Source organism: Trichomycterus rosablanca, unplaced genomic scaffold (assembly GCF_030014385.1).
Source record: "Trichomycterus rosablanca isolate fTriRos1 unplaced genomic scaffold, fTriRos1.hap1 scaffold_181, whole genome shotgun sequence".
Lineage (NCBI taxonomy): Eukaryota > Metazoa > Chordata > Actinopteri > Siluriformes > Trichomycteridae > Trichomycterus > Trichomycterus rosablanca.
In genome coordinates this window covers 54,942-71,652 of record NW_026947009.1, presented here as the reverse complement: position 1 = coordinate 71,652, position 16,711 = coordinate 54,942, and the positions used below count along the sequence as shown (strand labels likewise).

The 16,711-nt window shown below is 42.1% G+C and overlaps 1 protein-coding gene, 1 long non-coding RNA gene and 3 other non-coding genes across 5 annotated transcripts; 1 reads left to right on the top strand and 4 right to left on the bottom strand.

The window, feature by feature from the left end:
* Nucleotides 1–2,814: 2,814 nt before the first annotated feature.
* LOC134306026 (maternal embryonic leucine zipper kinase-like) lies at nucleotides 2,815–4,195 on the bottom strand. The gene is made up of 6 exons (XM_062990283.1): nucleotides 4,101–4,195; nucleotides 3,857–3,925; nucleotides 3,666–3,764; nucleotides 3,461–3,547; nucleotides 3,238–3,332; nucleotides 2,815–3,125 (listed from the first exon to the last, which is right to left on the bottom strand). Exons 1-5 carry the CDS (start codon nucleotides 4,161–4,163, stop codon nucleotides 3,294–3,296), a joined length of 357 nt encoding a protein of 118 aa, XP_062846353.1. The 5' UTR covers nucleotides 4,164–4,195; the 3' UTR covers nucleotides 2,815–3,125; nucleotides 3,238–3,293.
* Nucleotides 4,196–4,405: 210 nt separating this feature from the next.
* LOC134306022 (uncharacterized) lies at nucleotides 4,406–4,962 on the bottom strand. Its single transcript, XR_010008887.1, has 3 exons — nucleotides 4,882–4,962; nucleotides 4,731–4,799; nucleotides 4,406–4,483 (listed from the first exon to the last, which is right to left on the bottom strand). It is a non-coding gene; the product is annotated as an uncharacterized LOC134306022 (long non-coding RNA).
* A 3,736-nt stretch (nucleotides 4,963–8,698) lies between these two features.
* Nucleotides 8,699–8,772, top strand: trnai-aau (transfer RNA isoleucine (anticodon AAU)). Its single transcript has one exon. It is a non-coding gene; the product is annotated as a tRNA-Ile (tRNA).
* A 528-nt stretch (nucleotides 8,773–9,300) lies between these two features.
* trnak-cuu (transfer RNA lysine (anticodon CUU)) lies at nucleotides 9,301–9,373 on the bottom strand. Its single transcript has one exon. It is a non-coding gene; the product is annotated as a tRNA-Lys (tRNA).
* A 3,065-nt stretch (nucleotides 9,374–12,438) lies between these two features.
* On the bottom strand, nucleotides 12,439–12,511 carry trnak-cuu (transfer RNA lysine (anticodon CUU)). Its single transcript has one exon. It is a non-coding gene; the product is annotated as a tRNA-Lys (tRNA).
* Nucleotides 12,512–16,711: the final 4,200 nt, after the last annotated feature.

The window sequence follows — 16,711 nt, the reverse complement described above, 5'->3', positions numbered from 1 at the left end:
TGCTTGTGCTAGTTTAGAGTCACCTTAAATGACATGTTAATTTCCATCCATTCATCCAGCTTGAATATCATAATAGCACTAGTGTTATAGTGTTCCACATGTGACTGCTCCATCCCAAAATATAATCGCTAATCATTGTTTACAGCGCCATCTAACAACCAACTTGCTCTTAAATGACTAATTATTAACTTTTGGGCTTAAGTGTGGTTCCATGGTGTAATGGTTAGCACTCTCGCCTTTGAATCCAGAGATCTAAGTTCAAATCTCAGTGGAACCTGGTTTTATTTAGGTAAAAACACTGTTATCAATGCTGAGTATAGAATAGTGTTCCACATGTGACTGCTCTATGCCAAACTGTAACACTAGAAGGCAAATCATTGTTCACAGCGCCATCTACCGGCCAACTGGGTCCTAAACTTAACTCAGTGCAGTTTAACAGTGGAATAGTTTGTTATTTTGATACTTGGGTGGCAATGTTTTAACTAAAATTACTTTTAATTACTGACTAAAAACTTCTAAATTAGCTCAGAATTATATCAATCACGTAAGTTTAAAAAATCTGAGATGTAAAAGTAAAGTCTGAAGTTGTGTGTGTGTGTGTGTGTGTGTGTGTGTGTGTGTGTGTGTATTTTTCTTTTTGGCTTTGACTCTGGATTTGTGTCCACAGTGCTAACCATTACACCATGGAACCACACAGTGAGGTCTGACTTAAGCCCAAAAGTTAATAATTAGTAATTTAAGAGCAAGTTGGCTGTTAGATGGCGCTGTAAACAATGATTTGCGATTATATTTTGGGATGGAGCAGCACTCCACACTGACAGCCCTTCAGTTATGGAGCTGCCACACAGAAACGATGGAGAGCTTTACTGTTGTTGAGCAGAACAGATCTTTGTGTGAGATGACTGAGGTTCATGTATTTTTCTTTTAAGAATAAATGAAAGCTGATGCTTTTAACCTCCTACTTTCCTAATACTTTTATTCTATACGGTCTAAATTTCTTTTAGTCTTCTGCCATGTGCAGTGCAAGAATTCACTAAATTACACAGCAGTTCTTTTTTTTTTTTTATTGCCATTGATAAAATGGATTGTAAGCATTTATAAAGGTCATGCCACGTTCATTAGGTGAAATAAAGCCAGAATTGAAGATGGCAGAAAAACAGGATGATATTCTTACTTTCATTGATTAAAATACTCAGGTTAGAAAGTCCTGACACGCAGCACATGCTCACTTGACTCTCTCTCAACCATGCTACCTTTAATCATTAAGGTAGGGGTGGCCCATATGGGGATCGAACCCGCAACCTTGGAGTTATTAGCACCACGCACTAACCAACTGAGCTAACCGGCCAGTTAACCTATTCTTCCTTTAGATCTTTGTACATGATTCTACACTAACTCCATTCAACCAGCTGCATGGCAGCACAAAAACCATTTAAGAGTCTGCACACTTACAGTGAAGATTAAAGCAAAACATCACAACGAGAAATCCTGACTTCAATCAATTTCTTTGAGGAATAACAGAAAACTTGAGTGACGTCCCATTCTTAATCCACCGGGTTTAATATGATGTTGGCCACCCTTTGCAGCAATAACAGCTTCAACTCCTCTGAGAGGCTTTCCACAAGGTTTAGGAGTGTGTTTATGGGAATTTTTGACCATTCATCCAGAAGTGCATTTGTGAGGTCAGACACTGATGTTGTACGAGAAGGCCTGGCTCACAGTCTCCACTCTAATTCATCTCAAGGTGTTCTATCTGGTTGAGACCAGTCAAGTTCTTTCACACCAAACTGGCTGATCCACGTCTTTAAGGACTTTGTGCTTTGTGCACTGGTGCGCAGTCATGTTGGAACAGGAAAGGGCCATCCCCAAACTGTTCCCACAAAGTTGGAAGCATGAAATTGTCCAAAATCTCTTGGTATGCTGAAGCATTAAGAGTTTCTCTCACTGGAACTAAGGGGCCAAGCCCAACTCCTGAAAAACACCCCCACACCATAATCCCCCCTCCACCACACTTGTACAAGTACTGTTCTCCTGGCAACCGCCAAACCCAAACTCCATTGAATTGCCAGGTAGAGAAATGTGATTCATCACTCCAGAGAACACGTCTCCACTGCTCTAGAGTCCAGTGGCGGCATGCTTTAGTCCATGCGCTTGGTGATGTAAGGCTTGGATGCAGCTGCTTGGCCATGGAAACCCATTCCATGAAGCTCTACACACTGTTCTTGAGCTCATCTGAAGGCCACATGAAGTTTGGAGGTCTGTAGTGATCGACTCTGCAGAACGTTGGTGACCTCTGTGCACTATGAGCCTCAGAATCCGCTGACCCGCTCTGTCATTTTACGTGGTACCACTTTGTTCCCAAACGCTTCCACTTTGTTATAATACCACTGACAGTCGACTGTATAATATTTAGTAGTGAGGACATTTCTCGACTGGACTTGTTGCACAGGTGGCATCACAGTACCACGCTGGAATTCACTGAGCTTCTGAGAGCGACAAGGCGAGGTGCTTGGTTTTATACACCTGTGGCCATGGAAGTGATTGGAACACCTGAATTCAATGATTTGGATGGGTGAGTGAATACTTTTGGCAATATAGTGTATTTTGTAACTGGACCTCGTGTATTATAAAATGGTTGTTAATAGTTTACTGTCTCTTTAGGAGATATGAGTTCATTAAGTTTTAGGGTAACGATCTCAGGCTGCTCTGAGTGAGCTGACAGTAGGTCTGTATCTTCACTGCTGAGTTCAATGTTCTGTAACATGTCGGAAACGTTGTGTTGCTATTGTAAAAATGAACATCCATGCACCTTCATATATTCAGTAAGTTTATTTATTTATTATTTAATGTTATAAGATTTTGATGCTTGTTGATCCTGGTCATCCATGTTCTACACTTCTCATACAGCTGTGTGAATCAACAAGGGCGGCACCTCAGTGGAGTTCCTCTAACCAGTCACACACAGATACCCAAAATGCATCGTTCTGGTAAAAGAAGAGAGAGAGAGCGGATGGGTTAGAGAGAAACATCTGCAACAATCACTGAAATGTGAAATTGAGATGTAACGTGTCCTGATTGGACGGCTCCACCATCGTCCTTCCTTGATGCGCCGACGACGTCTCCTGCTAAATAAAACAAGAAGAGGTGTAAGAACATTCCAGAAGCTGTAGTGTTTGGACAGATGAGCATGTGGAGCAGCGTTTATCAGGTAAAATACACTGATTGTGGGAATGTTACCTGGATTTCTTACACATCCGCTCAGCTACACACTGGACTACTGCGCTGCTTCCTTCTCAAGAGCAAAAGATACGTGTGGTCTGATCAAACTTCCACTGCACACACACACACACACACACACACACACACATCTCTATTAGACGGAGCACAAGAACCTCAATATTAATAAATATGTGTCTACATTTCAGCATGTGTTGATGCAGATAGAAGTACTAAAATGTACCTCAGACACCAGCTGCTTGGTGCTTTGGTTGGACTGTCTGAACATCACAGCCATCTCGGTGATGCTCTCCTCATCTAGATGATCCAGCTGAGACACAAACACACACACACACAAATATATGAGTATGTGAGATAATAAAGATACAATCTTCTGTACGGTGGATCTCCATCATGTCACTGTACTATGTCTAGGGTGGATGTTGTACCTGGCATGTGCTGTGCCATTCCACAGGGCTGCTGTACCCCTTCATTACCCACTCATGATCCAGCAGATGCTCCACCTTTATGCGCCGCTCTGGAACCACCTACAGGACAAGATACAAGAACTTCAGGTGATGAAGCCCACAGAGAAACACACACCCACTTTGCTCACATTAAACACACCATAAACACACACCTGCAGCATTTCCTTAATCAGCAGTACAGAACCAGGAGACAGCCAGTCAGGAGTGTCATAATGTCCTTTCTGAGGAAACACAGAGCAAAACTATCACATCTGATCAAAGAACATCACCACAAGCCATTACTGTTACTTTTACTGTATGTTTAACATGCTGCTGAGCATTAAATAATGGATTCTGTTTCATAATCGTAACAAGACGTGTATGCCAATGGTGTTTCATTGTCGTTCCAAGACTTACAGTGATTTGTTCATGGAGCTCCACAAAGTTGTCACCATCGAACGGGAGGTAGCCACACAGCATGTCATATAGGACAACACCCAAGCTCCAAACATCTGCCTAAAACACACACACACACACATATTCATTGTCTTTTTTAACCATGCTTTATCCTGGTCAGTCCCCTCATCCAGACCTCATAGAATAACTCATGAATGGGGCTACAGAGGGGACTGAACACCTTGGATTTGGAGACTTTTCAATTGAAGTTCATCAGGAATAACCTGGGGACACACCCCAATCAAACCTACCTCTGCACCATAATAGGGTTGCGCATCAATGAATTCTGGTGCCAAGTAGGGAGGGGTTCCACAGCCCTCAATCAGAGCAGTACCCAATCCACCCTACAACAAAACAGATTTCTATCAACCGAAGGTCCAACTGTTGACTCGCATCTGCAACACAGCACACAAACTGAACCAGCATGGCTCTGTGATGTCCTGTTCATCTAACTGATCACTGAAACTAATTGTTGACACCATGTGTGCAAGGCTTTAGCATGATGGATGGGGTAAGCACACCACCTTACTAGACTCTCTGAATGGCACACTTGATTTAAGTATACACTACAGTCTTAGGAGAGACACGAACCTCTGGTTTGGCACAGAGACCAAAGTCAATGAGCTTGATGTTGTTCTTCTCATCCAGCATCATGTTTTCCTGAGTCAAAATAAAACACGTTATGTACAAGCACTAACAAAGAAAGCGCAAAGTATAAGTGGAAACTGTTTGGCTGACACACTGGTTTAAGGTCACGGTGGGCGTATCCCTGGCTGTGGACGTAGGCCAGCGCCGAGACGATCTGACGGAAGATCCTGCGCGTCTCCTCTTCCGACAACCTGTCGTTATTATCGATGTGGTCGAACAGATCTCCACCCGGACAAAACTGGAGGAGAGAGCGAGTCAAGTGAGCAGCAAATCATCGTAAATCCAGAGATTGAATCAAATCTGATAGTTTCCAACCACTGATGGTACCTCAAGCACCATGTAGATCTGGTCAGCAGTCTCCATGACTTGGTACAAGCGGCACACGTGCTGATGATTGAGGTTCTTCAGGGCTTCGATCTCTATCCTCAAATCAGACAACTCATCCTGCAATGGGGATGAAACCGGAACAGTTTTATGACTTTTCAGATCAGAATTAGGAGAACCAAACGTTTGGAAACTGAGACACGTCTGTCTTTAACAGACGGTTTTGCTGAAACTAACCCCGAGCTCTTTCTTCTCCAGGATCTTGATGGCCACTGGCTCTTGAGTCTGAATGTGCCTGCCGAGCTTGACCGTCACATAACCGCCTGAAGAACGATTGAATAAAAAAAAAAATTTTAAGTCAGGTTTTAAAAGATGCACATCTGTGTTACACAAAGGCAGAGAGACGACTGAAAGTGGTACCAGTTACCTGATCCAATGGTTTTGTAAACCTCATAGCACTTGTGCAGCTCAGAGACGTCCTCAACCACACGTGACGTTCCCTCTGTGGTGTCGTCTGTCTCGGGTACAGCGCATGGAACTTCTACCTGCTGCCCACAAGAGACTTGTTATTATTACTGATTTGGCCTCTTCTTGTTTCATCCTACATGTATCTCATTCATGAGCAGAGGAACCCAAACAGCTACATCTGACTCTTCAGAAGGTCGTCACAGGTATCTGGAGTCAAGGGAGGATCCAGGGGAGGATCCGTAAAGCCAACATGACAATCGGGGTGGGTTCAAGTCTGGGGAATCAGGGAGTCAGGGTAGTACTCGGACCCAGTGTTGGACGTTTCTAGCCTTGCTGGAAGATCCCATACGCCACAGTGACCCAATAAAGTCCTGGTAGGTGGTTACAGGTATCTGGAGCCATGATGCTGCTTGAGGTGGTCCCACAGACGCTCAACTGGGTTTAAGTCTGGGGAATTAGAGGGCCATGGTAGTACTCTGAAGTCTTGGTCATGCTCTTCTGGCCATGCTGGAAGAGCCCATCCACCACAGTGACCCAATAAAGTCCTGGTTGGTCGTCAAACTGATACTCACCTGGTTCCCATCCGCTTTACGGTCGCCTTCGTAGACGGAACCGCAGCCTCCCTTTCCCAGTAGCTCTCCGACATTGTGTCCACACTCAAAGCTGTCCGGGTTCGTGTTGGTCGTCTTCTCCTCTTGATGTCCTCCATTGGTGGTTTCTCCTTCACCATCTTCAACACAAGTATCACCAATGATGCTCCATGTGTTATGTGGACCAAAAATAAGGGTCCATATAAAGGGCCGGCGTACTCACCCTTGTTCTCGGGAGCATCACAGACGACTTCTCCAGAACTGATCCCACCTACGAAGCCCAAGGGTTAAATATATAGTCACTACAGTTTAATAGTGTCGGGCTCGAACGTGGTGGTGTTAAGGTTACCTGGAGCTTCAGAAGACGCCCGTGGTCCCTGGGAGTCTGTCTGCTCGCTCGAGGAATCTGATTCTGAATCATTCTCGTACCCGTCTGATTCCTGCTAATTTAGACGCATTAAACTGGTGTTACAGAGACGAGAACTGAACCCCTCCCCTCCCGGAGTATAGTGGTAATGATAATTCACCTCGCTCTCGACTGTTCCTTCTCTCTCAGTCAGGTTCTGAATGGCGCTGATCCACGCCCGTCTACCTGCCTCACAGTCGGCCTGGAACGTACAGCTCCTGTACACACACGGTGATAGATACAGATTATATAGGATGCAGACAGATAGACAGATTGAGTAGATAGATAAACAGATAGATAGACAGACATTCAGAAAGACAGATGGATAGACAGATAGATAGTCTGTCTATCTCCCTGTCTGTCTATTTATCAGCCTGTCTGTCTTTCTATCAATCATCTTGTCTATCTATCTTTTGTCTGTTTTGTAGATTGATCATCTATTTGTCTGTCTATCTATTAGTCTGTCTGTCTATTGATCATCTGTCTGTCTGTCTGTCTGTCTCTGATGATTATAGATCTGGACTTACCTTGTGGGCGTGACCACCCGGAAGCAGAAGCGTCGCCCGGTGTCCTCGCAGCTCTGGACCGAACAGCGCTGCAGGTCTTCATCCAGCACCGTGAAGTCACGCTGGGGGAATAGAACATAAAACCTTCTTATTTATACAGTCGATATACAGTATAAACGCCGGTGAAATCGTCCCAGACTTAAACACGACAAGGGCGGTTTGGGACACAGCCCAGCACAGAAGTCCGCTGTGATGCACCCACTATGGGACGGCTTCTGGAGGGTCCTGGGTTCGATTCCCGGGTGAAGTTTGCATGTTCTCCCCATGTCCTGGGGGTAACTGGGTACCCTAGGTATAAGTGTGTGTGTGACACACCCTGGTACTGACACACCCCCATACCATGACACACCCTGGTACTGGTACTGACACACTCTCATACCATGACACACCCTGGTACTGGTACTGACACACTCTCATACCATGACACACCCTGGTACTGGTACTGACACACTCTCATACCATGACACACCCTGGTACTGACACACCCCATACCATGACACACCCTGGTACTGACACACCCCCATACCATGACACACCCTGGTACTGGTACTGACACACCCCCATACCCTGACACACCCTGGTACTGACACACCCCCATACCATGACACACCCTGGTACTGACACACCCTGGTACTGACACCCCCCCCCCCATACCATGACACACCCTGGTACTGACACACCCTGGTACTTGTACTGACACACCCCCATACCATGATACACCCTGGTACTGACACACCCCCATACCATGACACACCCTGGTATTGACACCTCATACATGTGTATGATGTGTGTGTGTATTTAGAAACTGAATATTGTAAATGATATTTTACTAACAGTAATGGAGAGAGAAATTTTGACTGTATTAGAGCTGCTGCTACAACAACATAATGAAAAGCTCGGCCTACTCAGGTCCATCACAAATGCACTTGGAAAAAATTATCCAAAACAAATGGAGGATTTCACTGCTCCGCTTGCCAACGAATCTCAGTTCAGACACTTTGACATGAACCTCTAGACTAGTAAGTGCTTTCTACGTTAAACTGTTTTTTATGTGTTATGTATGTACTTTGTTATAGTCCCTTTAAAAGATGCACTTTGACAATTTACTTAATCCTGGTGTGTTCTTAAGTGGCCCTCTACTATGTTTAAGAGCTGAGAAAACTCCCTAAATTATCTTTTTTTTTTACTTAAAACTTCTTGACTTTTAATAGTGAGCACAACATTAGAAAATGTGTATGTGTGTGTGTGTAAGATTCAGAGATCTAAGAACCTCATCACATTCATGCACGTGTCCTTCTTTTACAGATTGAGTGTTTTGGTTTTTGTGGCGGTATGACTGGAAAGGAAACTGTAACAAACGACCTGGTAAATCATCATGGGTAAGTTTTTTAAATTAATATTTAAACTGAATTCACTCATTAAGTCTCCTCTCCTACAGCCGAGACGAACTTGAGACCAACAGTAAAGCTCTCCATCGTTTCTGTGTGGCAGGTCCATAACTGAAGGGCTGTCAGTGTAGAATCAGGTATGTGGGTATATGCCCTGACCTTGGACATCGGCCGGTTAGCTCAGTTGGTTAGAGCGTGGTGCTAATAATGCCAAGGTCGCGGGTTCGATTCCCGTACGGGCCACACCCACTTTTGGACTTAAACTAACTAACTAACAAACAAGTGATCCTTCTCTAACTAGCAGGTCTTATTGACCTGAGCTTCAAACATTGTCTCTGACAAGTGTGAAATCTTTTTACTGCCCCTCTCATTCAAGTCAGAAACATGCCATTATTTCAATTAGCCAAACTTAATTGCCCTTCTGTAAATGTTAGCAAGTCATGTGACTCGTGTGTCCAATGAAAAAGCTACACGCGTGTCTCTGTGGTGCAATCGGTTAGTGCGTTCGGCTGTTAACCGAAAGGTTGGTGGTTCGAGCCCACCCAGGGACGAGTGACTTTAATTGCATAACCTGCCTGTTGATCAAACGGATATGAGATACAACAACAATGTGTAGTCTCACAGAAAAGTGGAAATAAGTAACTGATAACTGATATCCAGTCAAACAACAGTCCTACAAGCACAAATATCCACCTAATAAGTCACCAGAGACCGGCTGTCCAAAGTGGAAGAACGTCCTTTTGGTTTCAGTAGATGTTAAATGAAGCTACTCGCCCAACGTGGGGCTCGAACCCACGACCCTGAGATTAAGAGTCTCATGCTCTACCGACTGAGCTAGCCGGGCTTAAGCAGCAGGTCAGAACTTCATTAACATCACGGTCAGATTAAGAACTAATTCACAGTTTACAAACAAACACAATTCAGAATATAACAATAAGAACTAAATGTAAAAGTGTAAGTTAGTCGCGTCTTTCTGCTCATACTGAGTATTACTGTGGGTCACTGCATGTAGGAGACACATGGAGCGCAGTATGGTAGGTGAACTATAGGGCACTAGGACCCAGCAGCACTACAATGAACAGAGTGACAGTGGGATCTAGCGGTATTGGGACTCTTATTACAGGACGCTGTTTCTGCTGCTTGTTATTAAACTCACCTGTGGATCATTTGAGTAGAGAAAACGTGGTGAGTTCTTGTTGTGTTCTTGTGTTTTATTTAGTTTTCTTGCTAGAAAAGAGATTTATGAAGCTTTTTGAGGTTGAAACTGGGAGCTGCATTTGTTTTAGATCTTCTGGACTTGCTGGTCGTGCTATTTCTACTTAATAAAGTTTTAGTGCGCATTTAAACCCTGTTTTACGGTACTGATCACATTGTCTACACTAAAAGTTTTAGTGCGCATTTACACCCTGTTTTCATGGTACGATGCTCTGACTTTTAGTACAGAGATTAAAACAGAAAGAAGTTTTACAGTTTAATAAACTTATCGAGTCCTGATGCACACATATGTACCAGAAATAAAGTCTGTTCTAGTCTAAATGTAGAACAATCTACTTGTTCCAAATTCAGACCTTCTTTGGTATTAAAAAATAAAGAAACCTGCTTTCAGTTAAATCCACTATATTTAAATAACTGACCTATACCGTACAACGAGATCCATCAAGGTGGCCCATGTCCAACCAGTGTACATGGGCAGATGCTTCTCAGGGGACAGGACAAGGCCAGGGCATCCTACCTCATGTCAACGAGGAGTTTAATGAAGAAGGAGAAAAGCAATTTATCAGTTTATTAATACATAAATATTATAGGTAAGAACGTCTTAGGTTGCAAAATGCCTCTTCTGTAGAGTGAACTTTTTCATTTTAATTTCTGCTTTAACAGCACCCACCATACAGCAGGGACTGTCAAGGCGGTTCATACCCAATCAGTGCGCACGTACTGTAAGTTTGATCAGTTAGAATGAACAGCCCTACAACACATTAATCATGAATAGAAAATAGACTAGATCTTGTAAAATGATATTTTTTTTAATTTTGCAGCTGTAGACAGAACTGTCCTGGAGGCACTGAGAGAGATGGACCTGAAGATAAATTACCTGACATCTCTTGTAGAATCTCTTGTGGGTGGACGTCGAATTTTGCCCCCACAACAGCAAGATGATGAAGACTTGAATGTCATCCCTCTGGATTCAGTAGAAGCCCTAGAAAATTTAGAAGAAAGGCTTCTGAGCAACGGACTGAAGCAAAGGATGGTAAAGCTCATTTATAAATTATTTCCCATCAAATAAGACCATGACATGATTCACAAAGTATTTACAAATATTTCCTGTTGTTTTATATTTTTAAGTGTATGATAGCTTTAACTTTAAAAATGTACTACAATTGCAAGAAAAAAAATTATATATATATATATATATATATAAACACACACAATTCATATATATATATTCATGTGTGTGTGTAAATATATATATATATATATATATATATATACTATATATGAAACTATTTGAAAACTGTAGCACAAATCTTTGGTTGACCGTAAAGGCTGGCAAGAGAATCATAGTTAGTTGGGGGTTGGTTGAGGTGTGTTATCTGCAAGTATTTGCATGACAAAAGAGGACTGACAGAGCTCTAATGGTTGTGTAGAAGGAGGGGGGATGTCCTCAGAATCTCAGATTCTCAGTCAAGCTAGTGTTAAAGCATAATGGAGCGGGTTCAGTAATTGTGTAGTAGTTTAAGAGTACTAGCTCAGTCGGTAGATCATGAGACTCTTAATCTCAGGGTTGTGTGTTCGAGCCCCATGTTGGGCGACTATCTTCATTTAACGTCTACGGAAACCAAAAGGACGTTCTTCCACTTTGGAACAGCCAAACGCGCTAACCGATTGCACCACAGAGACACGCGCACAGCTGTTTCATTGGATGGTACACACAGGTCACATGACTTGCTAACGTTAAAGTCAGGGTAATAAACAGTATAACACTCAGTGTTGCCACCTTACAGTATCTCACAAAAGTAAGTGCACCCTCACATTTCTGCAGATATTTTATTATATCTTTTAATGGGACAACACAATAGAAATGAGACTTGGATATAACTTAGTGTACAGCTTGTATAGCAGTATAGATTTTTTGTTGGTTATCCTGGGTCGGTTAATGATGCAAGGGTACTAAAGAACAGCCCTGTGTATAAAGAGGGCTTATACCCACCTGCTCTTTACACTGCTAAAGAAGATTGCTCTTTATAAGATCTCTCAAAGCATTTCATCACTATTGGTGTGAGAGCGATGGGGCGGTAGTCATTCATACATGTGATGCTGGACTTCTTTGGGACTATAATAACATGAAATATATAATTATTTGCATTAGCAGAGAATTTACACAAGTGAAGACTGAAGAAATGTTTGGTCCGTTTCAGATCCACACGTACAGAGTAGTTACAACCAGCTGTTGTGGTGTAAGTGCTGTAGGTTGTGATGTAGTTTTTCTGTTATTCCTCAGTGAAATTGATTGAAGTCAGGATCTTCACTGAAAGTGTGCAGACTCTCTAATGGTTTCTAAAGTCAGAAACCTATTTGCCCTTCAGTAAACGTTAACAAATCATCTGACCCGTGTGTACCATCCAATGAACTAGCTCTAACTAGAGTGTGTCTCTGTGGCGCAATTGGTTAGCGCGTTCGGCTGTTAACCGAAAGGTTGGTGGTTCGAGCCCACCCAGGGTCGAGTGTCTTTTATTGCACAACCTGCCTGTTGATCAAATGGATATGAGACACAACAACAATGTGTGGTCCCACAGAATAGTGGAAATAAGTAACTGAAAAACATCCAGTAAACAACAGTCCTACAAGCACAAATATCCACTTGATAAGTCAGCGGAGACTGTCTGTCCATAGACGTCAAATGAAGATAGTCGCCCAACGTGGGGCTCGAACCCACGACCCTGAGATTAAGAGTCTCATGCTCTACCGACTGAGCTAGCCAGGCTTAAGACAAGTAACATGTCAGAACAGACAGCTCATCAGTCAGACCATCAGAGAGATGTAGGTTTAATTCACTAACATCACGACCAGATTAAGAACTAATTCACAGTTTACAAACAAACACAATTCAAAATAATCAACAGAAACAGACACAGACTTAGGCTGCGTCCGAAATCGCATACTTACTGAGTACGTACTAGATTGGAGGAAGTATGTACTTTCAGTACAGAAGTGTGCAGTATGCACACAACACCCGTACGTACTACGTCCGCTAGGGTGACCAAACGTCCGTATTTCCCGGGATATGTCCGTATTTCACGTCCTGTCCCGGGCGTCCCGGGTTTTTTTTTAAAAAGTGAGGAAATGTCCTGGTTTTTAAATTACCTTCATTGGACCATTAAATTTACAGGCACTAGGGCACTGCGCACGGCGCTGCGTCAGTGAGGGCAGCCCTGTTCTTAATCAGAATGTAGACAGCGTGACTGTCAGTACGCAAGCAACATGCCGAAGCGCAAGTGTATGTTTACCGACGATTTACAAAAGAGTTTCCCCGCTTTCAGACCGGGTCGAGACAAATGGGAAGCCTTGTGCACAGTGTGCAAAGCAGGCACATATGTCTCGGTGTCCAATGGCGGTGCAAGGGATCTGAAAAGCCACCTGGACACCGAGAAGCATAAAACAGCTGTCCGAGGCGAGAGTAGTGCTAGCTCGATCACACAGTACTTTGTCAAACCAGGGAACGAGGATGCAGTGAATGCAGCGGAGGCTGCATGATCATTTCACACAGTGAAACATCACAACAGTTATCGATCTATGGACTGCACAAGTTCATTTTGAAAAAGACCCTCCCCGATTCAGACACAGCCAAAAAGTTTAGTTGTGCCCGAACTAAGACCGAGGCTATTGTTGACGGTGTTCTGGCACCTCATTCTGTAGAAGTGGCGCACGAAGCGCTCAAAAACATCCCATTTTGTGGTGTAAGCACTGATGGGAGTAATCACGGTGCGGTGAAAATCAGGAAATGTTAACTTAAGCATTTTGAATAAATGCATTTTGAATAAAATTATCATTTGTTATTGGAGTTTTTGTTGTTGACTTTTACTGAAAAGCATTTTTAATAAACCAACTGTAAATATCATGTTATTGTAGGATTACGTGGGCCTATGTTAAGTGAGTGCATGCCACAGTATATGTGCCCCCCCGGCTCCAAGATGTCCTGGTTTTCCCAAATGAAAATATGGTCACCCTAACGTCCGCCATCTTACCAACATCAAGTGACCATAGTTACAGACTGCATGCTCATTTCGAGCTCCACTCACCAAGATATTTATTGTCTTTATTTGCGCCACTTACTGATTAATCTATAGTCATGTATCCCGACTCCACACTGAGACGACAGAGAGTAGTAAATCACAGAAGAGAACTAAGAAAGTTATTGATTTTTTACCTCAGAAATAATGTAAGTACTGCTAACCTCTTTAGCAACAGTATACTACATTACCATGATTAGACTAATACAATGAAAATAAATGACAAAATGATAGATCTGACACATTAATAATTACAGTAGAATAATTTTTCGAAAATCGTCTGTGCACGACATTGTGCACAAAATGAGTAGGGCTGTCAGAGGGCTCGTCAGGAGGTTCATCACCCTACCAACTGGTGATGAACTAGAGTGTGTAGGAGCTGGGTTTGCCCACTTGGCCGTATCGGATCGAATGTTTTAGAGTGGCAGTTGGTGCTATTGATGGGTGCCACATCGAATAAAACCCCCATCTGCCAACGCACAGTGCTACCTAAACAGGAAGCTGTTCCACTCAATTCAGCTTCAAGCCATCTGTGACCACCAGGGGAAGTTCAGATACATTTTTGTTGGTTACCCTGGGTCGGTTCATGATGCAAGGGTACTAAAGAACAGCCCTGTGTATAAAGAGGGCTTATACCCACCTGCAGGACGATACATTCTTGGGGATGGGTTTATCCCTGCATTAATACACCCATCTGGCTCCTGACCCCCTATCGAGAGCCTGTGCAGAACCCTGTACAAACTCATTTTAACAGCAAACTGTCCAAGGCCAGGAATGTGGTGGAAAGGGCTTTTGTAATGAAGACAAAATGGCGTTCCATTTTCTTTAAAGCCCTTGAGGTGAGCCCTGTCTTCGCCCCGGAGGTTGTTGCATGCTGTGCGGTGCTCCACAACCTCTGTATCGCTCATGGAGACATCATTGAGCCACAATGATCAGAGGTACATGTTGACCAACCAGAGCCTGTAATAAATGACATTACATCAGGTGAAGATGGAAGAAAGCATCTGGCTGCAGCTGTCTCAGCACCACAGCACAGCATACCAGCTCTTTATGAGCATGATTATATTTAGAAAAATGTTTTGTTAATAGGTTCATGTTGTTTGTTTTTAAGTTTTGTTCTACAGTTCTTGATTGTCTCTTGACATTAACAGCTTATGCAATATTTAAAAGTAAAACTTGAATATTTTTTTAATTACAATTTCCAATTTTTACACTTTTTCTATTTTTAATTAAGGTTAAATGAAAAAGAAAATCCTTTATTTCCATTATTCCATTATTGGGGTTTCCATGCTTCTCGAGGATGGTGAAGCTTCAGCAGCATCCTGGCCAGATGAGGAAATAAGGGTCTCTGGGCTAATTGATGGTCTCCCACCTATTGCCTCATTCATATCCGCATACCATTTCCAGGATGCTGTTGTTGCTTCACCACCCTCTGTACTTACCCCAGTAGGTGGACACTTAATTTCCTACAAGATTCATAAACACAGTACAAGGACCTTTACTTGTATTACAAATCTTTTCTAATATTTTTACTGAAGATTTTACCAACAAACGAAGCTTACTTTGTATTTTTGTATCTTCACATAAGTGGGAGTCACCTTCCCCTGCATTTGGTTCTCCAACACAAAGGCTCTACAATATAATGCACATAACAGTTATTAATATATATAACATACACTGCTTCAAAAAAAGTCATTAAAAGTTTTTAATGCTTTAAAAAAGTTAGCAAAACTTGAATACTAAAACTTGTCTTTATACCACCCTTTGTAATTAATATTATGTAGAAGATGTAACACAAATTTTGTTACGTCAAACAAACAGTTACTTACTCAAACTCTTGAACCGCTGCATTCTGTTTTCCAGTGAAGAGGGCCTCTCCACCGGATTTTTAGTGTCTTCATCAGACCCTGCAATATCAAACATTAGTTTTAAAAGGGATTTCTAATGTGACTGTGTAGCAACATTACAACAATCATGAATATTTAGCCTCAACAACCCCAAAGCTAGATATGTTTACCTTCCTAAGAATAGTTTGGCCCATCACTAGCATTACAGATAAAATTAAATGAATCTATAGATAGATCATTTATTACAGCAGCTCAATATATATTAATGCAAAGTATTATAGTAAGCAAGTATTAAAGTATGCAAGTATTCAAATTTGCAAGTATTAAAATACAAAAGTATTAAGTACACATGTAATGTTGTACAACACTATGTAGTTAAATACATTGAATAAAGAGTAAGTAAGTAAGTAAGTAAAGTTTATTTATATAGCGCTTTTCTAGGACCAAGCCACAAAGTGCTTTACAATGCGGTCAAGTATAATACAATAAAAACACAAAAATTAATAATCATAAAAGCTACACAGTGACATAAAAACATTAATACAATAGCACAAATAAAAATTTTAAATGCACTTTAACTACACATACATACATACATATATATACACACATATACATACACAAACATACACATACACTTTACCAAAGAACGTCAGCCCCATTGCTTAAGATCACTACTCTGAAATGCTAATTAATAAAAATGTGTCTTAAGACATTTCTTGAAGGTTAATGTAGACTCAGAGAGTCTGATATCGAGTGGGAGACTATTCCATAATTTAGGAGCCTGGACAGAAAAAGCACAGTCCCCTTTCCGCCTCTGTTTGGTACGGGGCACAACCAGAAGCTCTTTATTAGATGACCTCAAAGACCTACAACTTTTGTGAGGAACCAGCAATTCACAAATATAATCAGGTGCTTCCCCATGTAGAGCCTTAAAGGTAAGAACTAAAATTTTAAAATCTATCCTAAATTTTACTGGCAACCAATGAAGTGAGGCCAGCACTGGACTGATGTGGTCTCTACGTCTAGTTTTTGTTAAAAGCCGAG

Bases quoted from the DNA above. Each gene is read 5' to 3' on its own strand.
- LOC134306026 (XM_062990283.1), bottom strand. From the start codon at position 4,163: ATGCTGTGTGGCTACCTCCCGTTCGATGGTGACAACTTTGTGGAGCTC. The intron at 3,765-3,856 runs GTGTGTGTTTAT...CTTGTCCTGTAG, and splicing joins TGATTAAGGAAATGCTGCAG to GTGGTTCCAGAGCGGCGCAT. The intron at 3,548-3,665 runs GTACAACATCCA...TTTGTGTCTCAG, and splicing joins AATGGCACAGCACATGCCAG to CTGGATCATCTAGATGAGGA.